Source organism: Phytophthora infestans, genomic scaffold, assembly GCF_000142945.1.
Source record: "Phytophthora infestans T30-4 supercont1.9 genomic scaffold, whole genome shotgun sequence".
NCBI classification, from domain to species: Eukaryota; Oomycota; class Peronosporomycetes; order Peronosporales; family Peronosporaceae; genus Phytophthora; species Phytophthora infestans.
Window position 1 is genome coordinate 3,857,868 of NW_003303750.1, and position 26,064 is coordinate 3,883,931.

The window sequence follows — 26,064 nt, forward strand, 5'->3', positions numbered from 1 at the left end:
ATCAGAAAAGAAAATGCTGGTATTAGAAACCGAAAATAGCGTACATGAATCATTATCACCGTAAATCTAAGGTTTTGTATGTTAAAATGAGCACTACTTGTACTTGGTGGCGCTCAGCTAGTCGCGTGTATGTGTTGACAGCTTAGCGCTAGACAAAATTGTACACTACAACGATCCAGTCATGAGAGTGTCGACGTTGTCACGGCTATCTGCGTCAAGACAAAGAGCTGGCGCACTTCGCAAGGTCCACAACGATCGAGCACAAACTGGTGCGCGAGGTGGTGAACAATATGCGCAAGGCCCGGAAGACACTTGTAAGTAGGGATGGGGACGTAAACGACTTTAACGTAAAGATTTGGTGGTTCCTGTTCCCGTCGAAAAGTTCCCGCTCGCGTTTTTTCTTACGTGAAGTTTACGTCAATCATTACGATAGGTCTTTCGTTAAGCTATGCTATTTCACAGGTAGACTTTATTACGACGAGCAGCAGAAAAACTCGCAGGAGAGCATTGAGAAGGCCCCCAGGCAGGGCAAGGAGACCTCGGGCTGCTCGACTCGACGAAGGAGGCTGCGACACGGCATCGGCGACGAGCTCCACCTCCACCTTCATAGTGTGCTACAGTGATGGATGACTGTGTGATAGATAATTACCGTAGGAGCCTTTGATGAAACGCGAAAAAATAGGTGATACTGTAGTACTGGTAAGGCAAATGTGCATTCAATCAGCGCTCGAGTAGTCATCTCTTCTTCAGCTGGGTTGATCCTCTTTCTTCTCTTTGTTGAAAAGAAGACCACTGCACTTGATTCACGCTTTAAAGCGAGTGCGTTCGTCAAACGCTTAACGGCTGCGTCCCGGCCAACACTTCCGAGTTCGAGGGGATGTTCATGGGTCATGTGCTTGCGAATTCTTGCACTATTTCCGGACTTGTACTGAAACATAATTTTGCACTTGAGACAGTAGGCTAATTCTGCATTCGTTGTTTTCCACGCCGTTTGACCTGCTGGCGTCTTGGTGCTGGGCGCTACAAGACGAACGAATGACCAGTATTCTTGCTTATGAACACGTGGCATCTTGAACAGTGGAAGTGGAGGGGTGACGATGGTGGAGGTGTGTCTCCTTCAGTGGTGACTGGTTGAGCAAGCTGTAGCCCCGGTCAATTTGCTGTAGAGTCTAGTAGACAGAGGCCATGGTCCAAAGCAGATTTCAAATCCTCTGTTACGTCTCGAAAACGTTAACCTTACGTCTAGTCTTTTTTTGGATTTTAAGTTTACGTTTTCTTACGTCCCCGTCCCTACTTGTAAGTCCTTCATGTGCGACAAACGGGGCCACTTGAGATTGACGGGTCCAAACTAGGGTGATAATCCGTGGGGCGATGGCGGAGACGCGACCATCGTCATCACAGTCGACGGGTCGACACCCGGAAAAATGAATTGGATCCTAGACAGCTGCTCGAGCGGTCACCTATTCAATGCCTTGAGCATGCTGGGGGCCCAGACGACTTTGAGAGTCAGTGTGTGGCGGACGGGGGAGCGCTCAGAGTGACGAATCGTGTTAGTGTGCTGCTGGTGACGACGGCTTTGGGAAAGTTTACGCGGTGCGACTGCTGAACAGGCTGTTCGCACAGAGCCTGGAAAAGAACATTATCGCGTATGGGCTGTTGGAACCCAAAGCGTACGAGCTCACGTACCTAGGAAAGCGCCGCGTGCTTGCAGCAATGAATGAAGGACGGTGATATTCGATGTGGAGAGATCAAACAACGTGTTGACGATCAGTACGATGGGGCCCGCCGATCCAAGGAGCACGAGCGATCTCCGTGATCGCGGAGAACGAAGCGGCGGCCAGGCATGACGTACCGACCAGGCCATTAATACAGCTACACCGCACGATGTGACACCTTAACTACGACACTATCGTCCGGATGGTGAAGGACATGTGTCGGGGATCGCCTTCACGGACGTCGTGCGGGCAAACCACTTGGCGTGTACCCAAGACAGTCAGACCAAACGTAGAATGAACGCGAACGGCGCGCAGATTGGAGAGAAGAACACCGAGGCGGAGGTCGACGAGCCTAAACTGTTGACCAAGGCGGTACACCAGTTGAGCCGACGTTTCGCAGCTTTCAGTCGCTTGGGGGGGGGAACTACTCTTGATCACGCGCTGCATGAGGTCGTACATCAGCTCACCGTACGCAAGGTGACGAAAAGGATGCATCAGCCGAACACGAGCGACCTGAAGCTGATCGCGAGATACTTGAAGGGTACGAAGCGCCTATAGCTCACAACGTTGCCAGGTGCGAGCATGGAGTCGTACCGGAGAGCTGGAGTGACGCGGACTTCACTGCTGACAAGAACGACAGGAAGTCCGTGTCTGGAGGCGTGATAACCATTGATGGGGGTGTTGTGCAGTTTTTCTACAGGTGTAACGGGGTTACATGGTGTGGAACACATAGGGGGTACGAAGTATTAACAAAAAATTTGTACAGAAGTTGGAGAGCTAACAAGGGATCTCAGTACGTTGGCTGAAAGCCACACTTTATGCATTTGATTAGGTTTAACTGTGCTAGAAAGCTAAACAGATTAATGTCTCTTTAAGTCGAACGTCTTCCTCTGACGCTAAGGCTACGGCAGCCCCGCTGCAACAAGAAGCAGTCAAGGGAAGCGCCTCTATCAAGGAGGCCAAAGTCACGTTGACCTTACCTGTCGGAAGGGAGCTGTTGAGACTGTGCTAGCATCTCCATGATATCTTAAAAACGTGAATGTTTTGGCTGCTGTTGTTATCTAACCACGTTTTGACACGTTCTACAAGAATTGCCCAATCAGTATTTAAGATTTAATTTTTAGCCAATTGTGCTCTTTTACTAAAAAATCTTTGTCTCTTCTTCTTATGGTCCATAAGTTATGGAACACGGAGTATTTAAGGTAAATTGAGATTGTGAAGTTTGTTTTAAAAAAAATTGCTGGCTACTTCTACGGAAAACGTCGTGCAAATCAGGTGTTTTACTGAGTTTTTTGTGCAGAATGAACGAAGAATTCTCCAAATGCAAAAATGCCAGGCATACAAAACGTAAGATAAAACCTCAAAATGCAACATTTCAAATGGTTTCTTCGTGCAATTTGCACGAAGCATTTCAAGCACTTAGAAACAAGCTTGAATATGTCCTCACAGCACTATTGTATTTTGCTAAAAGGTCTATACATCTTGCTCCCGCCTTCCTTTAGTAGAAGTGGTTGTGCAGAAAATATTGGGAAGTGATGCTGATATTTTATCTGCGTAGCAGCGTAGCTTTTGAGCGTTCGCTCTGCATTACAAGCATGAGGTGTCGCTGTTAGGTTACGATTCCCTAGTGTACGTGTTCAAGTAGCAGACGGCAGTAAGGTAACTTATCTACCACTATTCCATGAACACCGTACCGATGACCAAGCGTGAGTGCACAATTTATTACGAAGTTTTATTCTCATTAATAAAAATGCCAAATTCGGAGGTCCACTCCTGTAACATGAATGGCGCCTCTGTATGGCGTTCGCGCACGTATCAGCCCAAGTCAACCGCCAGGCACATTTACAAGCCGCCAGACACAGCAACATTACCGCAAGAACCTCTTCCTGAGCAATTTAATGGCCGCCAAGGACAAATCTGTGTGCTACTAGCGAGACCTGGCGCTTGAACGGCATGTGTAAGATCGTGTTGTAGGACGCTAGTCTTACTCAATCCCGTGCTATGGCAGAAGGTAAGCGAAGCTAAGGGCCCATAAACGTCCTTCCTGAGCGGCCCATAACTTTCTTGATTCTAGCATCTATGCCATTAAAGCCCTTCCGTACCGGATTCCTGCTAAGCTTTCATCACAGCGATCGTGTATCTGTTATGGGTTTTACGGAAGACGAGTGAGTCTTGATCGGCTTGCGTAGCTGCAGGAAAATAAAAGACTGAATTGAATAGAGTGCCTTTAGTTGGCAGAGTGAGAGTAGCAGACACGAGATGCTACTGCCTAGTGCCTAGAAATGAAACCTGTGAGATGAAGCTACAGGTGTTGCGAAATTACTGGAGTAATTGCGATCGAGCTGCCATGCGACTGCGTGGAGCAGCTTGCCAGAACTTGTGACCTTGAAGGGCAATACCCTTCACAATCCCTTCTTTAGAAGAGCAGTAGTCCGGGTAGTGGGCAACTGATCGAGATACTCCCGAATAAGTTCCTTAACCTGTCCGAGATTGGACAGAGGTTCCCAGGACGGTGAAAGAGAGCTATCAATCCACTTTATCTTGTACTGTTGAATACCTTTGCGCTTTTGGTGTCCTGTTACCGCCTGTACGAGGTGACCTGTCGAACCATCAGCGACGAGGACCACTGGAACTCGTTGTCGACGGCTCGGATTGGGGTCGGAGTAATAGCGACGTAGCAAGGAGACATGGAATTCGGGAAAGAGACGTAGACCATCAGGAAGTACTGGCCGATAGCGATCGGGGCCAGTAACCGCCTCAATTCGGTATGGTCCAATAAATCGGGATGCAAATTTGCGCTTCCCCGCCGATCCAGTGTGTGAAATATCGAGATTTTTGGTGTCGAGTAAAACTTTATCGTCAATAGCGAAACTAATGGCGGGGTGACTGCGGTCGTAGTTGCGGTGCCAAGAACGCTGAGCTGCCGTAATAGAATCCTGTGCTTCGACTAAAGTCGCTTTTTGTACTTCAAGGAAGGTAGAGGCAGGCGGAAAAACGTCGGCAGCCGTAGTGACCACCAAGTCGCCATTCGAACGCGGCAAATACCCCAGATCCGCGACAAACGGTGCCAATCCAGTGGTGGAATGAATACGCGAATTGTACGCAAATTCAGCCATAGGAAGAAAGGCTTCCCAATCCGTCTGGTGAGGATCGAGAAAGTGTCGGAGATACTCGATAATAAACTTGTTCGTCACTTCCGATTGCCCATCGGTCGACGGTCGAAACGCAGTACCCAAATGAAGTTCAGACCCTTGGAGCTTCATTAAACTGGTCCAAAACTTCGATGTGAATTTAGCATCTCGATCCGAAACAATTGAGCCAGGGAGACCGTGTAAGCGCTGATACGACGAACAGAAAAGTGTAGCAGTGTCAAGAGCGGAGGCTCTAGTTGAAGTCGGCGTAAAATGGGCCCGTTTTGTTAGTCGATCGACGATCACCATGATAGCATCGTGGCCAGCTGATGTCGTCGGTAGGCTCACCATGAAATCCATGCTAATGTCCTGCCATCGAAACGAGGGTACATCCAGTGGCCGCAAATACCCATGTGCTTTACCACGAGGGTTCTTTGAGCGCTGACATGACTCACAGCTAGCCACGTACTTGCGAACAGTTTTTATCATATTGGGCCAGTAATACTTTGCTGCCATGTAAATGTAAGTCTTCTGATAACCAGGGTGACCTCGGGACACAACATCGTGCTCCTCAAAAAGCAGTCGATTGCGTAGCGACGCGAAGGCGGGGATGCACAGCCGAAGAGGTGCTCCGACAAATGGCTGAAAGTAAACTAATCCAGCGTCGACGTGAAAATGACGTAATTCGGAGAGAAGCTCAGGCTGGTCTGTTGATAGCCGCTTCAAAATGGGGCCAATATATGAGTCCGTAGCACATAATCGGCGACACTCGTCGAGGATACAGACTTGTCCCTCACGTTGTAGTACGAAAAGCGAGTTGGGCTCAATCGCGAGCTCCGGCTTCGTCAAAGACTCCAACAGTGCTGATAAACTAATCGCTCGAGCAGTCCCATCATTCCAGACGGGCTTCCTAGAAATCATATCCGCTACAATATTTGAGCTGCCTTCAATCCACTTAAACATTGGTTGGAAGAGCGCAAGCTCATTAAGCCACCGCGCCAATCTCTGAGAACACGTTTGCTGCTGGAGAATAGTGGCAATCGTGTGATGATCGGTGTTAATGTAAAAAGGTCGATCAATCAGATAAACTTTCCAAAGTCGCATCGCGTGCAAGGCTGCCAGAAGTTCCTTCTCACGTGTTGGATAAATTATTTCTGCACGAGACAGCTTCCGTCCATCGTATGCCATAATTTGCTCGGCACCATTCTCGTCACGCTGAAACAAATATCCGCCAACTGCAAAGTCCGATGCGTCCATACTAACATGGTATGGGCGCGAAAAATCTGGATGTGCCAATATCGGAGGTGATGTTAAACGTGTCTTGAGAGAATCGAACGCTGTCTTGTGAACCTCTGTAAACTCAACCTTGTCGCTCTTGGCTTTGCCCTTGGTTAATTCTGTAAGGGGAGCCACTAATGCCGCGAAGTCGGGACAAAATCGCAACACGTAGACACACGTACCCAAAAATGACTGAAGTTGATGCTTCGTACGAGGCACCGGCCAGTCCGCGATGGTGCTGCACTTTGTAGGATCCATTCGAACGCCATCTTTTCCAATGAAGTCACCGAGACAAGGTATATCTGCAGCACAAAATGTGCATTTAGAAAGTTTGATGTACAGATTCTGATTGACGCAGCGCTGAAACACCTTCTCCAACGCCATTAGATGTTCGTCCACGGACTCGGAAGCAGTGAACACGAAAAAATCATCAAAGTAAGTCTAGCAGAAGGCCTGCTGATCGCTAAAAATGGATTGCACGAGCCTATTGAAGCACGATGGACTGCTTGACACGCCCATAGGTGTAACCAAGTACTGGTAGAGGCCATCGGGTGTGGAAACGCTGTGTACGGAATGAAGTCGGCGCGCAGTCGAACTTGATAGAAACCCCAAAGGAGATCCATAGCCGAGAAGAGCTGAGCTCCAGCCATAGCTCGGTAAATTTCCTCATTACGAGGTATGGGGTTAGTGGGCACGCGCATTTTTGCATTAAGCTTCCGAAAGTCATGGACAATACGCCATTCTCCCAAGCTCTTCCGGACGCAAAATGTGGGTGCGCAGTAGGGCGAAGCTGATTTGCGGATAAACTTTGCTGCCAGCATTTCCTTCGTCCACAGTCGAATTGCTTCTCGCTGGGCTGCAGATAATGGAAAATGTTTCCTGTGGACAGAAGTGTCGTCCGTCAGCTCAATACTTGCCTCCATTAGACCTTCACGCACGGGAGGCACGGATGGCAATTCCTCACGAAATAACTGCGAGCATAACTTGCAACGCAGAGGGTACGCTGGAGATGTCTTCAATACTTCCCAGGCGAGGTCTTCTTTCGATGCAGGTTCGTTTGCGTTGACAAAAAGGCAGAACTCGTTGTCAGTGGCGCGAAGTAGAGCTTTCAGGTGTCTTGTCGAGACCACGCGCGTAGCCCCATACACAGACTGATAGTTATGGGTGCTGTAGTAGTGCAAGATATCTGTCGATACAGGAGTTGAACGGCGCTGACAGCGAGTACGACGTCCGCCGACGCGCATAGAGACTTGTGCCGGCACACACTGACAAAAGGCCAATGCCCTATTGCCGTTCCGTGGAGTGATAACTCGAGTGGACCAATCAATATCAGGATTAGCTGTAACTAGCCAAGGCATGCCCAAGAGGACATCCTTACCCTCGGGCACCTCCATAACGAGGGCGCGAGTAGTGTAAGACGAAAATTCGGGAATTAGGCACTTGAGACGGACCACCTTTCGCGGGATTATTAACTTCTTGCCGCCACCAATGCGGATGGAGACAGGTGTGATAGTTCGCTACGCGTAGCCCGAGTTTCTCGACGAGCTGAGGCGTGACCGCGTTAAATGAAGCACCACAGTCGATAAAAGTAGAAACAGCCTTGGACCGAATGACGGCTGGCTGTTCCAGAAAACCATAAATTCCGTGCTTAGGTCTACTGTATGTGGGATTGTCGCGACTGTAAACATAAAGAGCCGGTGTCGTCACACAAACAGTTGGACTGAAGGACGGTGTAGCTGAACTCACGAACAGTGTATGGTTGCCACTGTCGGAGTCGTGCTCGGCGGGGCGCCAGCCCGCCGAGCTAGCTAATTATTTGGCACCCCGGTGTTCCCACGCTCGGGACACGCTGGTGCAATGTAACCAGGCTGGTGACAGTTATGGCACACAATAGGCGCCTTTGCCTTTGTATTGCTGGTTGCGCCTCGCGGAGTAAATTCCGACCCGGATTTGCCCTGTTTCTTGTCATTTGTTGAAGGCAGATCTTTCACATCACCGCGACGGGTACCACGGGCGTCTTCAAAACGTTGTGCGTGCATGATGGCATCGTGTAGTGTGGTAGGGATGCTCTGAGATATGTGACAGCTTGTATCGGATCGTAGATTTTGCTGATAGAACCACCTTTTGACAATTTCAGGCATGTCAATCGTCAATTGGGACAAAAGTAGCATAAATTTTGACGTGTAATCTTGCTGCGTTCCCGAGACGCGAAGATTGTAGAGCTTAGATAACAGCTTGTAGTCAAAATCGCTGTCGCGAAATCGTAAACGAATTTGCTGTTTAAAGACAGCCCAGACGCGAGGTGACCCACAAAGGGTCGTCTTAAACTCACGGTACCACGACATGGCTTCAGTTCCCAGAAACGGGACGACCATGTCGACGAACCTAGAATCAGGGGCATCACGCTCTGCAGCATACGCGCTGAAATGCTCCTCAATGTGAAAGAGCCAAAGCTCCAGGTCCTCGGACGACTTGCCGCTGAACTTAGGCGGGTCCGCCTTTTGCTTTTGGGTGTTTGCACGCGCTTGGCTCTCGTACATTTCGCACTGGAATAGCGCTTGCTGTTGCATGAAAGCATGGAATTGCTGTTGTTAACCCTGTATAGCCTGCTGTTGCTGAGCCTGCATAGTCTGTTGCTGTGCGATGAGCATTTGCATGAGCTGGGCAGTCACATCTGGGCCAGCGGCCGCTGATCCAGCATGAGTCGCGTTGTTGGCGGTAGCGGTAGGCGGGACCGACGACGGACCTGGGCCTGCTGCGGCATCACCGTTTGCCTCTTGTGTCTGGGCCCCAGCATTGTTAACGTTGGGCGTCTCAGCCATGTTAGACTCGTCGTCTAGGAGAGTTTGCTAACGGGGGCGCAGATTGGGAGATTCGTCTTCAAAGGGACGGGGTGTTTTCATACAATCTCTAGTCGTACTTAAACGAAGTAGAACGGTACGTCGAGACTTTCAAAAACAAGTTGTTGAAAGCCCAGACTGGAGACTAGAAACTTGAACTGGAAACTTGAATTCGACTCAAGTATAACCTCAGGTATAATTTCGAAATTGTTATGGGTTTTACTGGAAGACGAGTGAGTCTTGATCGGCTTGCGTAGTTGCAGGAAAATAAAAGACTGAATTGAATAGAATGCCTTTAGTTGGCAGAGTGAGAGTAGCAGGCACGAGATGCTACTGCCTCGTGCCTAGAAATGAAACCTGTGAGATGAAGCTACAGGTGTTGCGAAACTACTGGAGTAATTGCGATCGAGCTGCCATGCGACTGCGTGGAGCAGCTTGCCAGAACTTGTGACCTTGAAGGGCAATACCCTTCACAGTATCGGACCGACGTGAGTAGAATCGTTTCTTCTCAAAAGCAACGTTTCCACTTCAGTCATTTTGCACGACGAATAGTATTTATCTTTATATTTACCCAGATAACCTAATTGTGTCATTTGCGTGAAAGGATGACAATTACAGGTGCTGCGCCCGCTCACTACGACTGGAATTTCGCTTGTTGCGGAGGCTGTTCCTCGTCTCAACGCGAGGACGCTTACAATGGGAAATTCGCGACAGGATCGCTCGTGTTTATCTGGGATATCAAGCTCAAAACAGACCCGCAGCCAGCGTGTTTGGTGACATTCCCGTATGATCCAGCACTGAACGAACAAGTTGGTGAGCGACGTGTAAGAAGTGGTCGACGAGTAGGCACCAGCTATCCGATCGACAATGACTACGACTATCTATGCTGTGAACAACGCGGGACTTGCCGTGCTCTTAACGAAGACGCATCCGGGAAATGTCAATGTCTAAAACGGTGGGGATACACTGGCGGTCATTGCCAAAACAGCGGTAAGACTGGCAGATTATAGCAATATTTTCTACTGAACTGACGCTCATTGTACAGTATACGACGTTGCAAAAGTTGTCAACGACGTAGTTTTTCCGAACTGCACGAATATGTCGTCTGTACATCACTTGTTGCCTGATTTGCGCTCCTATTTACTGTCATTTGACTACGACGTGGCGATAACAAGGGCAACTACATCAAATGCCCCCACAGGATTCCTCGACGTGCTCGAATCGGGCTCCTATCGCCAATTTGGCTGGTCTGCAATGACTTTTTTCGCGCTTGCATCCTCATTTTTCGTACTTGTATTTATCCTTCACATGATGTGGAATCTATGTTTCTCGAAGTGCAGCTGTCATCGGTATACTAAGTTCAAGATCTACAGTAAACGCCAGAAAATTAAGTGGGGAACCTTCATGATGGTAGTTATCGTCGCCAGTAACGCAGCGGCTTTGATGACTTTTTTCGTGGTATTTAACGACATCAAGCCTCTCGCTGAATCGGTGTTTACCGTCCTGAATAAAACACTTCCGAGCAACCTTACAACATTCGAAGCAAAATTCCTGTCGCCACTGGATGATCTTCTTTCGAATGGGTACAAAGAACCCAACGGAGATTCGATTTTCCTACAGAGTATCCAAGAGCATTCTATTATCGATTTAGAGCCTCACGTATTCCTGGATAACCAAAGCTATGCCGACGACATCATAGGCAAACCAGTATTTCATCTACTTGATCCTCTTGCCAAGTATTCTGCACTTTATCCAACAGTCAACAACAATTCAATGGACTGTGAGGACATGAATATTACCCAGCCAAGTGTCACTTCTCGAATGACAATCGGTGGTCAAACTGGCTGTTTCAAGTGCAAAACATGCTTCGCGATCGTGGAGCTGATAGCACAAGCGAAAACGTCATGGAGAAGGCAGATTTTTGAAGTGCAGATCGACATGCTTTTGGCAAAAAATGACCTCAAGAATTTTAGCGTAACAAGCAGCTCACTAACACCGACGATTCGAAATTTTCTGGATCGAATGCACTTAATGTGCAGTGACTTTCGTGAAGTTAGCAACCGACTTGCAACAGCTTACGATGATATTGCAAATGAGATACAACACTTGTCACTGTGTGGTCTTTACGCACTTTGCGTCCTCTGTGGTTTGTCCATTCCCCTCGGTGCTAGCGCCTTTGCTCACGGGATTCTTGCGGGTAAGCGGAGAGTCGGTCGTGCAACATGCTTCTGCGTTGAGATAGCGTTTCTCCTCGCTTTGATTCTTACCGGAGTACTCTACACGATGAGTCTTATGCTTCAAGATGGGATTGTGGTTTTACGACGACTTGAAGAGAATACGTACGCATTTCTACCTTCGATTCAGTCCGCGGAAGACGTAAACAGGCTTCTTTTTGATCAAAACTTTGTGGAGACTACAGGGATGGCCGGGACTCTCGCGTTTAGTGACACTCTTCGTGTACCACCACACCCCACATCTGCCACGGACGAGCCTGATCGATTTAATTTTACAGAACTGTATGATATGCCAGTACTCTTTGCACTGGGGGACCTCACAGCTCGACCAGATGAGGCCTTGATCGAGCTATTTGCTTGGAATGAGAAATTTGTATCAAGGCATTACGAGGAACTTAAGCAACTTGCTTTATTCGACGCGGAAGTTGAAACCCCGTACAACGAAACGCAACACCAGGATCTCCTTAACTCCACGATCCAGAAACTAATGGATCCTGATAAGGATGGTGAACTCGTGACACCGAATGATTTATTAGAAATTGAGACTGTTTTTAATAAAAGCTGGCGAGGAATCAGTGACAAAGGTCTGGAACGAAACACGATTATTCAAACGCAGTGGCTATTCGTTGCGCAACTTTATAACCAGAAACAGAAACTGGAGGTGTACGTTGCTACCATCTCCCGCTATATCAGTAAAATCCACCAGCCACTGGGTGAGTATTGTATCATTGCTTTTCTGTTTCAGAATAACCTACAATTGTACTGTACAGATGATTTAATCATTAAAACTCAGACAATGGAAAACGCAGAATTCCAATTAAAGGCTCCTGTTGAGTTCGTGACTGATTTAATACGCGCCAGCAAGATCGCCGATTGCAATTTCAATGGAAACTGTGGTACGTAAGCTGAAGTTTTTTTAGATTAAAATCACCGAGTTACCGCATCGTCTGACTGTTCGTCTACAGCTTGGTTTCGTTCAGCGCTCAACAACTTATTCGATCTTTTCCAACAAATGGTACTAAAAGCAGAGCGTGCTGCAATTTCCTGCGCGGTGACTGCAACAACACTTTTACTGTCGAGACTTTGCACCAACACATTCACTTCCAGAATGCGTCAGAACATGGTGAAAGTGTACTCTTCGGGTTAAAAAAAAAAAAAGTTTTAAACCATCTACAATCATTCCTTTTTTCAGTTGGACATTTTGTCTCAGTGATTGATTTTAAGCGTCAGCCAATAGGAATCGTTCCTTTTTCAATAAGTCGGTCCGACCAGATCATTCTTCAATTAGACCCCATGTACGCACAACATCCCCCATATTATCGGCGGGAGCGCTCGCTCTCGTCTCCGTCGGCCCCCCCTGTCGATAGCCACCCATACAGCTACCAAGTGGAGCCACAGGCGCCGCCTCCGGACCGTCGCGGCTCCTTCCAGGCCTACGCTCCACCTCAGACGCCTCTGTACCCCGACATCGGTCAGCATCAGACTGCACCCACCGCTCCTGACCGCGATTCCTTCATCCAGCAACCGAATAACCCCAGCGGCCCCCCACAGCAGTCTAGCCAGCACTTTGGGGCCCCTCCGGCTCCAATACAGCAACAACCAGCTCCTTTTCTGCGTGAACCCACGTTGTATGGTGGATACGGCCCCGTCCAACCCGGCAGCTTCTCATCCTCGACGAGTTCGATGTCGTTAATGCCCAATGGCATGCCAGCGACACCATCTAGCGTCGTGCAGCTTCGATTCCGCTGCAAAGGACTGAAAAAATCCGATTTTTTGAGCCAATCCGACCCGTTTCTCGTCATTTACATGCAGGAAGCCCAGAAACAAAAATGGAGAGAAGTCGGTCGCACCGAGACGATCAATAACACACCTGATCCGACATTTGCCAAGTCGTTCCAGGTGGACTTTTTCTTTGAAGAAGTCCAGCGTCTTCGAGTCGAAGTTTTCGATCGCGATAGCTCGTCCGAGAGATTATCTGACCACGATTTTTTAGGCTGTGTGGAGATTACTATGGGGCAACTTATGTCGTCCAAAGGCCAGTCGGCGGTGCTTAAGTTGCTGCAAAATGACAAAACCAGGGGACATGTCCATAATCTTTCTGGCCATGTGGTCATCGACGCCGAGGAAGTGGCTACATGTGCCGAGATGGTCAAAGTCCGCTTTACTGCCACCAAACTGGACAACAAAGACGGCTGGTTCGGTGCCTCGGACCCGTTCTTGAACATCTACCGACTTCGAGACGAAAAATCCGACCCGCTTGCTGCGTCGTCGTGGATTCTCGTGTGGCGCAGTGAAGTTGTGATGAATGATTGCGACCCAAAGTGGCGTCATGCTACCATAAGTGTCCAGAATCTGTGCAATGGCGAATTATCCAGACTCTTAAAGATCGAATGTATGGACTGGGAGAAGAATGGCAAGCACCAATTCATTGGCAGCTGTACAGTCCGAGCCGCCGAGTTTGTGACCGGAGAAGTGCGTAGTTTGGACCTGATTAACCGGGAGAGACGAGCCAGAAAAGGCAAAAGATACAAGAATTCCGGTGTGTTGGTACTCGAGCAGATTGAAATGTTCAAGCAACATACGTTTGCGGAATATCTACGTGGCGGATGCGAGGTCAGTTTGATCGTTGGGATCGACTATACAGCGTCGAATGGGAGTCCATTTGACCCATCGAGTCTGCATTACATGGGTGGGAATTACCAGGGGCAGATGAACGATTACCAAGCTGCGATTGCCGCTACCGGCGCCATTTTGGAGCCGTATGACTCGGACAAACGCTTCCCTGTCTACGGCTTCGGTGGCCTGGTCAATGGTGTTGTGGATCATTGTTTCCCATTGACATTTGACCCGTCACAGCCCGAAGTGGAGGGGATCGGAGGCATCATGAAGACGTATTCGGATTCCTTCCAGTTCGTTCAGCTGCATGGACCTACTAAGTTTGCGCCGTTAGTGCATCAGGCTGCAGCCATCGCACAGACGTTCTCAGCGCCAGCAGAGCTAGGTGGAGGCGGGAATCTTAAGTATTTCGTGCTTATGATCATCACGGACGGCGCTATTATGGACATGCAGGAGACGATTGACGAACTGGTGCAAGCGTCCACACTGCCCTTGTCGATTGTGATTGCGGCCGTGGGCAACGCTGACTTCACGGCGATGAACGCGCTGGATGCGGATGACAAAGTGCTGATTGATTCCAGACGACAGAGAGCTGCACGTGACATGTAAGTTTTTTATTTACTTATTTGTTTGGGACGATATTGTCTAATTCAGGATGCTTTTGGGGAATTTCAGTGTGCAATTTGTCCCGTTCAACCAGTTTCGTCGGAATCCGGCGCGACTAGCAAAGGTATGTCCTTAAAATGACCAAAAGCGTGTTTTTGGAGGTAGCTTTTTTACTAACTTTTTTTCTTTTTAGGAAACACTGGCTGAGATCCCTACACAGTTACTGCAATATTACAACATGAAGGGAATTAAACCACGGATTCCGCTACAGCGTCAAGGGACGAGCTACCTGGTCAGCAGCTCTATCAGCAGTGGCATAGCTGATGCATTAGATGTAGAAGTTTAGAAGAAACGCCACAAATTTTGAATTTGACAAATATTTTTGAAAACGCATCACATTTGCTTTAAATTTAGCGCTTGTTGGTCGTTTCCGACGAGGCAGTCTCGAAGACTCCACAATGGAGTCCGGCGCAGCGCCGACGGTGAGTTACCGCGCATATCTCGGTCCATAATTGATGCTGACAATCAGCGTATGCAGAGTCTAAACACGAAGAGAGACGAAGTCTTGGGCGTCGACGTGGTGATATCGGTCCCGGGACTGGTTCGTAGACATTTCTAAGCTCTGGTATTAGAAAATAGGTTATCAACGTGATGGTACTATGACGTTGTCCAGTATTCCGTACCGGAGAATGCCGCAAATGACTCGAGCGAAATTCCGGTCGTAAATTCGGCACCACGGATGGATAAGGTAAATATGATTAAGTTTTCGAGTTGACTTTAATGCTTATATGTCTTTTCGAAGTCGATATTCGACATGCCGATGCCATCCAGTAGAACTATCACGAGTGTGGCACAACAAACGATCGTTGCTGGCGCTGAGAGTGCTCGAAGGGGTAACGAGAATCTGCGGTCCAATCTGGTGGCGTTGACGCTTGTGCTTTCCTACGTCGTCGTGAGCATCTTGGTCTTTCACTACACCGAGAAATGGTCCGTTGTGGACTGCGTGTACTACGCGATGGTCATCGTAACTACAGTGGGCTACGGCGACGTGGTACCCATTACAAATGCCGGTAAGGCGATTACAATCTTCTTCTCGTTCTATGGCATTTGCACAATCGCTGTGGCCCTCGGACAGTTGGCCTCCTGGTTTCTTCAGCGTCAAAAGCACGTCACGAAAATGGCAACACAGAAGCTACTAAAGAACGTGGAGAATGCAGCTGCAACTGCTACTGGGTCCGTGCAGGACAAAGAAGCGAAAATCCGAAAAATGGACAACCGAAAAACTCGCTGGAAACGCTTCCAGAAGAGCTTACCGGAGTGGGCCCGCAAGATCTTTTCGGACAGTAACAAGGCCATTTTCCACGCCTTCGTACCCATTCTTATCTCGATTATGGCGGGGCTCATTGTGGGCGCTATTGAAGGCTGGCCGGTACTGGATTGCTTCTACTATACGTTAATCACGATCACGACTGTAGGCTTTGGCGATCTATCGCCGAAATCGGAAAGCGCTCGGATTTTTGCTATTTTTTACTTGCCTCTGGCTGTGGTGACAGTAGCGCATGGCATCGGCTCGATCGTCAATGAGCTTAGCGCGAGATCGGTGATGAAAACCAAGATCAGTATGAAGGAGCTGCTGGATATGGACACTGATGGTGACGGCAAGGTGTCCCAGCTGGAGTATTTGTGCTACATGCTCGTGAAGCTAAACAAGGTCGATCAGGACGATATCGGCGGTATCATCACTCAATTTCACAAACTGGATCGAGACGGCAGCGGTGAATTGGATCGCGATGATCTAGAGCGGCTCGATCGTGAGCTTCAACGTCAGAATGAGGAGGAGTCTAGCTGCTGAATTATATATGCTTGAATTAAAACTAATTAACTCGCTATCCGTGGCCAAAAATGTATTGGTTGTTTTACAATTATATTACTTATTTTACTTTACAGTACTTCTTTAAAGTAGTAGTTTGAGTGGCTGTTGGTTTAAAGAGCTATTATATTATGTTCCAGCTGTAGTAAAAAAGGCAAATTAGATAAAACGAGGCAATCTTGTCGTGTCTCACAGCTGTCGCTACTTCCGTAATACTAAGTACCCCGTTCAACCTGGACGAAAAAACCATTGGAATTCGTCTCGGATCCCTGGAAAGGACAGGTCGTGCAATGCAAGATTTCTAACTTCCCACTTCCCCTGGTCTCCTATTCCGCTCTCTTACTCCCATATTTCCTTAATCTTGCGCGTCCCGGTCAAAGAAGGTTGTCGCTGCTCTTCGTCGTGGAAGGCCCTCGGCATCTTTTCCTCGAAAGCTTGGTCGTATCGTGGCTCCGGTTTCTCCTCTAGATCAGTGGCAAAAGGTCTGATCCCTAGCTTGGTTTGCTGCGGTGGACGCGCCTCGTAGCTAGTCACGTCGCCGATCAGACACTCGTCGGTGATCCTTGCTCCTTCAAAAATGGCGCATAGCTCGTGTGGGTCTCGAAGAAAGCGCGCAAACTCTCCGAGAAAGTCTAACTGGAAGTTGAGCGAGACGACGCTGTGTGTCTGTGTATCGAAGACGAAGTCAAACCTCCCAATACCTTCGAACACCCGCCCAAGTATTTTTGCCGCGATGCGTGGGTATTGACGCAGTACGTTAGGGAAAATGACCTCCAGAGTGTCTCGCGTTACCACGTGTCTATAACTGGCGTAGGACGTCACAATCGTCCGTCCTTCCGCTGAAACTACTTGAGACCGCAAGTAGTGAAATTCGAGCTCCGAAAGAGCTTTCGTGTACTGTTCCCATTGATGCAGCATCACTCCACGTCCGTTGAAGTCACCGATACGCAGGTTCTCGTCCATGACTTGGATAACGAATTGGTTAGGGTCAAGCACGGCGCCTGGGTGATAACCGTTCTCAAACACGCGATGGTACTCTTGCACTGTCTTGACGTAGTAGCCATCCAGTGCATCACGTCGATTGAAAGTCCGTGCATTCAGCACTTGCTGGTATTCAGTCAGTCGTTGGATCTCTTGTCGAAGATCCATGACGTCTAACTCCAGGTTGTAAAGCTGCGAGGCTTGGGAATCGCGTGTCCGCCACTTGAGCTTCTTGCGTCGATTGGGAGCTCTTCTCGCTGCAGCGAGTGCTGTGACAACTGGCACCCGTGGGGCAAGAACTGGTCGAGATCGTACTGGTGTTACATCAAAGGTTTCGGCCATGGAATCGTACGGGTTCATCGCTGCCTGATGATATCTTGGGGACCTCCTGGTGAATTTACGAGTGAGAATGACTGCCCGGGGTCGGTCGGCCGATTTGCAATTCGACTGTTAGCTTCGAACGTTCCTGTTTCGATCGCTTACGTCTCACCGGTAGCATCAGAAATTGCGGCGAGCAATTAGGGTCAGTGACATGGAATACTCTCTGGATACAGTCCTGAAAAGGTTGCACTACAAGGTCCAACATTCTATGGTCAACACGGTCGGCTGCATCCAACGACTTAACATGTTGTCATTAGATGTCCACTGAAGATCTAAAAAGGATGTAGACTACTGGTTTATAGCACAAGAACTTTAGTTTAATGACCGGGGGCTGCATTTTCGATGAATTAAGGTGCTCACTTTGGTGAAACATGTGAAACAGATTGAGTTAGTTCCGCATAAGTTGGCACTTTCGGACACTGGTCGTGTGCCGCAAACTCTCCGTGATCTCGGTAGATGAGCCGGGTTGTCGCTGTCTGTACCGGCACAATAACCTTCCTGTAAGTTTACTTTCCAAAACACATCTGAGAGAGTAATCCCGCCTGTCGAGCCAAGGAGATCAAGCTTGATTTAAGCTGCAGTTTTACAATTGGGAGCATTGTCTCAAAACAGAAGATCGCAAGACCTTCGAGGCAGCCGCGGTATTGGCCGTAACCGATGGCCCTCAGCTGCAATGTGGAGTTACATGCGGGAACGCTGCATAAGACAAGTCTTGTCTAGCGCATCGGAGATACACGTACAAAGTCATCCACACATATTGGACGACAAGCCTGCAACCAAGAGACTCGTCCATTGGAGTCTTTACTTAACTTAGCACAAAATTTTAAAATGTAGAGAAATTTCTGAGTAAAGGTAAGGCGCCTCTGCTATTAAAATACAATAGGCAGCCTAAACTTGCAAGGCAGTTTACTAAGTATATGCTTCGCATGCAAAATAATATTTTTAAATAAAAAGATTATTCTCTGGATTCTATTTCCAAGGGCTGTAAATTACGACTACCCGAAGTAATTTATTCCACGTGAATGTTGTTCGAGCAGACGTCGCAGATGATGCGGCTGCGGAGCAGGTGCAGCAGATGGGAGCTAATATTCTCGTAAAAGTACATTTTTCTGGCACTTTTTTCCTTACTGACACTGTAAAACCAGCAACCGCCCTACACACAGCAGTGTAATCCAGAGCTTCTCCGTGAAACACGGCTGTGACTGAAAAAATGATACTTCTGAAGTACTTATTTAGATAACGAATCTTGCGTTGTGCGGTACATTCATGCCAAGGTGATACACCATTTGCCGAGTATTCACGCTGCTACACAAGCAGCAAGCGAGGCTGACCGAACATGTACCGGTATTACATGAAAGAATCGAGGTTGTGAGGCAGTCTTATCCGTGCTCGCTTGTGGTATGAATTCCCTTGAGTTCTGTAATAAAGTATCCGTTTGAGCCTAAATGGTCTGTTTGGAATTCATCTTGGATCGCTGGAAGGGAAAAGACGACATCCCAAGATTTCCGGTCTACCACTGTCTTGAGACAGTTAATCGAATGAGTTTTGAAAAGTAGTAATAATAGTAGTCATACCTGAAACTTTCAAACCTTATTATAATAGTTGACTAGGCTCATATAGTATTACAAAAAGCAATTCGTGTATTAATACTTACACCAAAAGGCTGATAAAATCCAGCTCTAATCTATGTGTCAGACGACGGAAGATGTTGCACTCACTGCCCGTCCTAGTACTGTACGCAGAGGACTCATTAGTAATAACCCTGACGTTCCTAAGCAAATGGTGAGCAGCTAGATTTCAACCTCGTGCTAATTTTGCGACCGACATTTCCAAGTTCAGCAAAGAGGAAGCTCGGAATGACGTCCTCGAATCATGTTATCCACAGGGTTTTTTTGGCGCACGTTGTACTCCATGTCAATTTAGATTAGATATAAAGCTAAACGCGTAACAGATGGATAAAGTTTCATGTCTTCCAGTGGCATGTATCCCTGGTACATAGGTCGTTGCTGTCTACATACTTAACCTAAAAGCCACAACGATGCCCTGGCACGTCTTGCCAGCTGAATTCGACCTTGACCTACCGCGTCCGCTGCAGAAGAGAAATGAAGTCAAGATACAAACTAGAAGATTTCGATGTGAACGTAACACAGTCTTCAAGCTACTTAAAGTACATTACTACTAAGTGAATACTTTTGAAAAGATGCAACTACTATTAAAAACATAGCACTACTACTTACAAATATAGTAGTACTGTTGATGCTCCGTCATCTTACTCCCAAATTTGCTTGCGCTTGCCAGTCCTGGTTAACGAAGGCTGTCGGAGCTCTTCGTTGTCGTAGCTCCGCGACGTCTTGTCCTCTAAACCTATATCGAATCGGGTCTCCAACTTCCCCTTAGGACTATTCGCTGTCGCAGCTTCATCTCTTTCGCTATCTTGAAGCGGCATAATTTCTTTGTAACACGCCACGTCACCAATCAGACACTCCTTGGAAATCCTTGCTCCGTCGAATACGGCACATAACTCACATGGATTCGGAAATAATCGTGCAAACACTTCGAGAAAGTCTACTTCGAAGTCGAACGAAACGACGTAGTGACTCTGCGTGTCGAAGGTAAAGTCGATCCTCCCAACACCATTGCACACGCGCCCCAGCAGCTTCGTCGCAATGCGTGGGTACTGACAAAGTACGTTAGGGAACACGACTTCCAAGGTGGCTCGCGTTACGACGTGTCTATAACTCGCGTAGGACGTCACAATCGTCCGTCCTTCCGCTGAAACTACTTGAGACCGCAAGTAGTGAAATTCGAGCTCCGAAAGAGCTTTCGTGTACTGCTCCCATTGATGCAGCATCACTCTACGTCCGTTGAATCCACCGATACGCAGGTTCTCATCCATGACTTGGATAACGAATTTATTAGGATCCAGCGAGGCGCCCGGGTGATAGCCGTTCTCAAACACGCGGTGGTACTCTTGCACTGTCTTGACGTAGTAGCCATCCAGTGCATCACGCCGATTGGAAGTCCGTGCATTCAGCACTTGCTGGTACTCCGTCAGTCGTTGGATCTCTTGTCAAAGATCCATGACGTCTAGCTCCAGATTGTAAAGCTGCGAGGCTTGAGAATCTCGCGTCCGCCACTTGAGCTTTTTGCGTTGATCGGGAGCTCTTCTCGCTGCGGCGAGTGCTGTGACGGCAGGAACACGCGGAGCTAGCACGGGTCGAGATCGTACTGGTGTTACGCTAAAAATTTCGGCAACGGAAATGATCGTGTTCATGGTTGTCGGGCAAGATATTGTGAATGCCTGGCGAATTCACAACTGACTGAGTCATGTGAATATTTGTCGCCGGTCGGTCGATCTGCTATTCGACTGTTAGCTTCGGGCGTTTTCTGTTTCGATCATTCGCCACTGACACGTTAAAGGTTGCGGAGATTGTGGGAAGTCCAGAAAGCGTGAGCATCTATCGGTGAGAAACCCAAAATCATTTCTGTACAAAGTGTTAAAAACTGCAATGCAAATGGACAAACATGATCCTATTTCGTCGGTGTTGATTGGGTCAGCACTCTATTGCCGTTTTGGTTGTAAGCGGTAAGGTATCAAACTTTCGTACTAGTTAAATACAAATACTTCTGTGCGACCTTCTGCCCACTGCTGGCGGCTCATTTCCTATTTGGTCGCTCATTTGGAGGTTTGATTGCAAGCTAAATTTGCGGACGTCTTTCATGTCGTCAACGGCATATTCTCAGATACGGGGTACGTACAAAACGGAGACGAGGCTCTCAAACAGTATTGCAGTCTGCAACCACAAATGTCGACTTCAATGTCGTAAATTTGGAGCGAACAGCACTTCATATTTCAAAGCTGTAAGAACAGTTATAAATGTGAGTAAAAACTACTTGAAGTAAAAAGCAGTTTAACAACAGCAAAATTCGATGAGCAACTTCTTGGCCAATAGGAATGCCTCATTCCTGTCACTTCAACTTGGAGCAACGTCTCTATTCACGGTGTCAGTTAAAGACAACATACGTCCTCGCATCATTTCTTGATAGTACGTGGACGTCGCAGCACCGAATAGGCGTTGGACGATGCAGTCTTGCCCGGTGTCTCACTACACTTACGGATCAGGTTCCACAGGTCTGTAATGAAGAATTCACTTCAACATGGACGGAATCGTTCGAATTCGTCTCTGATCGCTACAAGGGAAAAGGCGTGACCACAAATTAGGCATCAGGCTTTCAGTTCATTGCATGGCTCTCATACTCCCAAATCAGCTTGCGCTTGCCTGTAATGGTCAACGAAGGCTTTCGGCGCTCTTCGTCGCTGTTGTTTTCTAAATCCGCGAACACCATCCTGTTCTCTTCGCAGCAGCCCCAGTGATGTACTCGCCCGTAGCCGGTCACGCCGCCAATCCGTCAGTCCTCAGTGATCCAGCTCGAAGTCGAAGCTGACGCCTTTGAACACACGCCCCATCATCACCGTTTCGATACGTGGCTACTGCTGTCACAGTGCTTTAGGTAACATTACATGCACAGTGTCTAGTGCTACGATGTGTTTGTAGCTGGCCTAGGACGTGACGACCGTGTGCCTTCCCATCGAAAAAAACTGGAGATTACAGTTAGTGAAATTCGAGTCCAGAGAGAGCCTTTGTGTGTTTTGGTGATACGTCAAAGGTTCCGGCTACGGATCATCTGCCTGATGATATATTGGGGATCTCTTGTTCACCTTGGCGAATTCGCGAGCGTTTGAGATGAGGATGTCTGGCCGGTGTTGGTCGGTCCATTTGCCAGTCGACTGCTACGTCGGCTAGGTCTCACCGGCAGGCAGAATTTGGCGGTGAGCAAATTAGGGTCAGCGACATGGAGCATAGGTCGGTATCATTCAATAACTCATATTATTATGGCACTCGTTATTCAGCCAAAGGTTAGCCACGAGAGTCATTTCTTGGTCGTATCCAACATGCTGAATGTTAACCTTCTTGTAGACTTCATCCATGAAACGTCGTTCTTGAAGCGTTTGATAGTACATGATAGACGCAATGCATTCGTCCACAGCCATGAACGAATTTATCCACTCTTTCAACTGCTTCCAGGATGCCTCCAATCTATTATTGGTGTTATTGCCGAGAGTGACGGTGTTTTGCCGCTTGTGTGCACACCATAACTTACGACAATTATCCCAGTTTTTGATGAAATAGGCAGCAAACGGGTGGGTGGTGGGTTCATTTGTCGTAGCAGCCACATCCGCCGGTTCAACGGAGTTTGGAGCCAGATTCTGCCCGACTGGAGCCAGATTCACCCGACCGAAGTGGGGGTCGATCTGTCCTGCCCGATTGAATCTGAAGACCTTGCACGACCAAATTCGCACACATGCAGCATGTACCGGAAATGCCCCATGTATTCCTTCTCCGTCTTCGCGTATACCAGGAGGTCCATGAGCCCTCGCAGCTGATCCCTCTCCCACGTGTTGCAGCCGTAATCCGATGATGAAATTTTCTTCCTCAAGTACTTTAATACGTGAAACTGGCAGAGTAGAATAGTCACGCCGGGGAATGCTGTCTTCAAAACAGAAAGCTCCGTGAAGTCCTTGTCGATGAGCACGCACTGAAGACGCGTCCAAGCCGGGTTATTCGTCTTAAATTCTTCCAGTGCAGTCAGCAATGTTCTCCACTGCTCGTTGTGGAGTAGGGCATGCTGCACAAACTGGCCTTTTCCAAAAGTGTCGTGTGCCATGAAAGAGAAGACCTTGTACTTGGATCGATTGGTTCAATGCGTTGCGTCAATTAGAAGTACCTCCGGAAATTGAGAGAAGATCGATCGCATGTGTTTGGATTGAAGCGTAATACAGGTTGCCAATTTCTAACATAATGAAACGGCTAGATAGGCAATAACGAAATTAAATTTGAAACATAAACGTCGTACATCATACCTTTTCTCCCACATCGTCCACGAAGATGCGCCCCACGTTGTTAGGAACATCACCAAATTCGGACATCCACTTCTTTAACCGCTTTGAACTAGAGGTTGGGGTCAATCCTTGCTCGCGAGCCTTCAATTTGCAAACCAAATTATGAACATCCTGCGGCTTCGGATTGCTATCGGAATTGTCCTTGATAAACTTGAGAATGCTTGTCTTTTTCGCGCCAGCCTTGCGGAGCTCGTCCACTGTCTCTAAAGCACTCTCATCGAGGGTCACACGGTTGGACGAGTGGCTTTTGAAAGCGTACTCGTTCAATGTGTGGTTGTGCTCAAGGTGGCACTTCGTAATCATTAGAGCAAATGTATGGGTAGCTTTGTTGATCTCTTGAACGCACACATTGATCTGAAAACAACGAAATATTGCCAACAGATATTAGCAAATTTGTCCGATCAAACCAGTCAGTACCCAATCATACCAGACCATGCCAGATTGAACCAGACCATGCCCGAATGAACCAGACCATGCCCGATTGAATCTGGCTTCGCCTGATTGATCATGTATCTTGCACAGCACACCCGACATTCTAATTTGCAGCAGCAACATACCTGGGCAGAGCATCCAGAAGCTCGACTCTCCTGACGAGGCCTCTTACTTGTGGCTTGCGATCGGAATTTGCCGTAATGCGTACACACGTTTGTTTTTGCGTACTGGTCCCACTCGTCGGGAATCTTACACGCCTTGGATCCCTGGGCATCTATCCGATCATTCCGGTACTGGAACTGAGGTGTTCGTTCTGGTACGGCAGATCTAATATTGTACCGATAACATGCAAACCAATTAGCTTAGATAACACTGAATATAAAAAAAAAAAGCTTCTCAACTGTACCTGGAACGACCGAACTTGGTACTGCGCGAAGTATGCCTCGAATTCTTCCCACGACCTGAACTGCGTCTCCCTCGGAGGCGGAGCGATGACACAGACTGGTCCGGCTTTCTCGCTAGCGCTGCTCGTCCCCGTCGTTTCCACACGATGTGGGCTTAGTGACGGTTCCCACTCACTCAAAGAGCCGCCGGATGCAGCGCCGTCACTGGTATCGTCGCTGGCGTCTGCCAGCAGGGGGCGCTTTGAAGCGCTGCGTGGGCGCGGCGGCATTTGGGTCCGTTGGCGCCACGAATTTGCTGGAGGGGGAGGATTTTTTGTGTGGGAGGGGTATACGCAGAGTATACGCTGTACCGAGTTCGGATATGGAAGATATCAGCAAATCCTAGCAAATCCGAAGATAACACAAGATTTGCTATGAGTGGGATGCTCCCAGTCTGGCAAAATACTCTCTCTATTTTTATTTGATAATAGATAAACCCTCTATTAGAGGGAACTATTAGGTCTGTAATAAAGAGTCCGCTTGAGCCAAGAACTACTCGTTGCCAATAAGTTGTTGGAATTCATCTCAGATCGTTGGAAGGGAAAAGACAAGATTTTCGAACTACCACTGTCTCACCTCGTGTACAATGTTCACTGTACATTCGTGTCCATAGTACTGTACTCAGGCTCGGTTGCAATGTGAATTTTGCACTGTACACCGTTCACTCTATTTAGTCGTGCAACGACTATTTTCGGTATAACAGTAAGACGCCAATTTGTCTGAACGATTATTGGTGGTGAACGACCAATTGAGGTGTACGACTAATAGTGGTTTATGGTATTGTTCGGATTTTCTTTTGGCACCACTTTTTTTACGACATTGAAACAAACGATGGCATTGGTGGAGTGGTCTAGCGGGCGTCGTTCTACGCGGTGTATCGCGGGTTCGAGTCCCAGTCCGTAGTGATGACACAGAGAATCCCCATGGGGGATTTGAATCGCCATGTAAGTCCATTTTAATATATCATCCCAGCACACAAAAAAAGTTATATTATAGACTTACTATGCAAGAGCTCTCATTGTATCCTTTAGCAAAATCCTCTAGAAATACAGCAACAATTTCTCTCAGTTTCCGTGTAAGCTGGTCCACTTTCCAAACACTATCAGCGGGAACGTCTAAACCGCATTGCACCATAGACTTTTTGGCCCAATTGAAGCCGTTAGCATCCTTCTCAGAGCTCACAAGTTCGATGCACTCTGCTGCCAGCCTTAAACAAAAAGCTTTGCCAGGGTTTGCGAGTTTTCCGGACGAGGAAGCACCTTGCTTCCAATCACCATTACGAATTGCCTCCATATTGCGACGCTCGCACAGCCGACGCCAATGCTCCTTAATTCGCTGAATGGGGAAGGAATCTGCTGGTTGAACTTTGTCTGTAGCGTTAGGAGGGAAAAGATTCACTGTCGTTCTCAAGCGTCGCGCCGTGTCCTCAACGTCATCTCCGCAATGACCACTGGCGTTATCCATCCATAGCGTTCTGGACGATGCAAACGGGCCACCAGGCCCCCAACACCGAGGCTCCTCCAACCACTCCGTCATAAGCCGCCCGTTGATGAACGCACTTGGAAATGATCTGTA

General features: G+C 48.0%; 4 protein-coding genes across 4 annotated transcripts; 3 read left to right on the forward strand and 1 right to left on the reverse strand.

Annotated features, from left to right (window-relative positions):
- Nucleotides 1-9,569: 9,569 nt before the first annotated feature.
- PITG_06141 (uncharacterized protein) lies at nucleotides 9,570-12,345 on the forward strand (the record flags this gene model as incomplete). The annotated part of the gene is made up of 4 exons (XM_002998272.1): nucleotides 9,570-9,954; nucleotides 10,010-11,911; nucleotides 11,969-12,094; nucleotides 12,164-12,345. 4 exons carry the CDS (start codon nucleotides 9,570-9,572, stop codon nucleotides 12,343-12,345), a joined length of 2,595 nt encoding a protein of 864 aa, XP_002998318.1.
- A 146-nt stretch (nucleotides 12,346-12,491) lies between these two features.
- PITG_06142 (copine-like protein) lies at nucleotides 12,492-14,766 on the forward strand (the record flags this gene model as incomplete). The annotated part of the gene is made up of 4 exons (XM_002998273.1): nucleotides 12,492-12,655; nucleotides 12,758-14,419; nucleotides 14,490-14,544; nucleotides 14,614-14,766. The coding sequence occupies 4 exons, from the start codon at nucleotides 12,492-12,494 to the stop codon at nucleotides 14,764-14,766; spliced, it is 2,034 nt and encodes a 677-aa protein (XP_002998319.1).
- A 468-nt stretch (nucleotides 14,767-15,234) lies between these two features.
- On the forward strand, nucleotides 15,235-16,272 carry PITG_06143 (Voltage-gated Ion Channel (VIC) Superfamily; the record flags this gene model as incomplete). The annotated part of the gene is made up of 1 exon (XM_002998274.1): nucleotides 15,235-16,272. One exon carries the CDS (start codon nucleotides 15,235-15,237, stop codon nucleotides 16,270-16,272), a length of 1,038 nt encoding a protein of 345 aa, XP_002998320.1.
- Nucleotides 16,273-16,832: 560 nt separating this feature from the next.
- PITG_06144 (uncharacterized protein) lies at nucleotides 16,833-17,253 on the reverse strand (the record flags this gene model as incomplete). The annotated part of the gene is made up of 2 exons (XM_002998275.1): nucleotides 16,833-16,889; nucleotides 16,948-17,253. The coding sequence occupies 2 exons, from the start codon at nucleotides 17,251-17,253 to the stop codon at nucleotides 16,833-16,835; spliced, it is 363 nt and encodes a 120-aa protein (XP_002998321.1).
- Nucleotides 17,254-26,064: the final 8,811 nt, after the last annotated feature.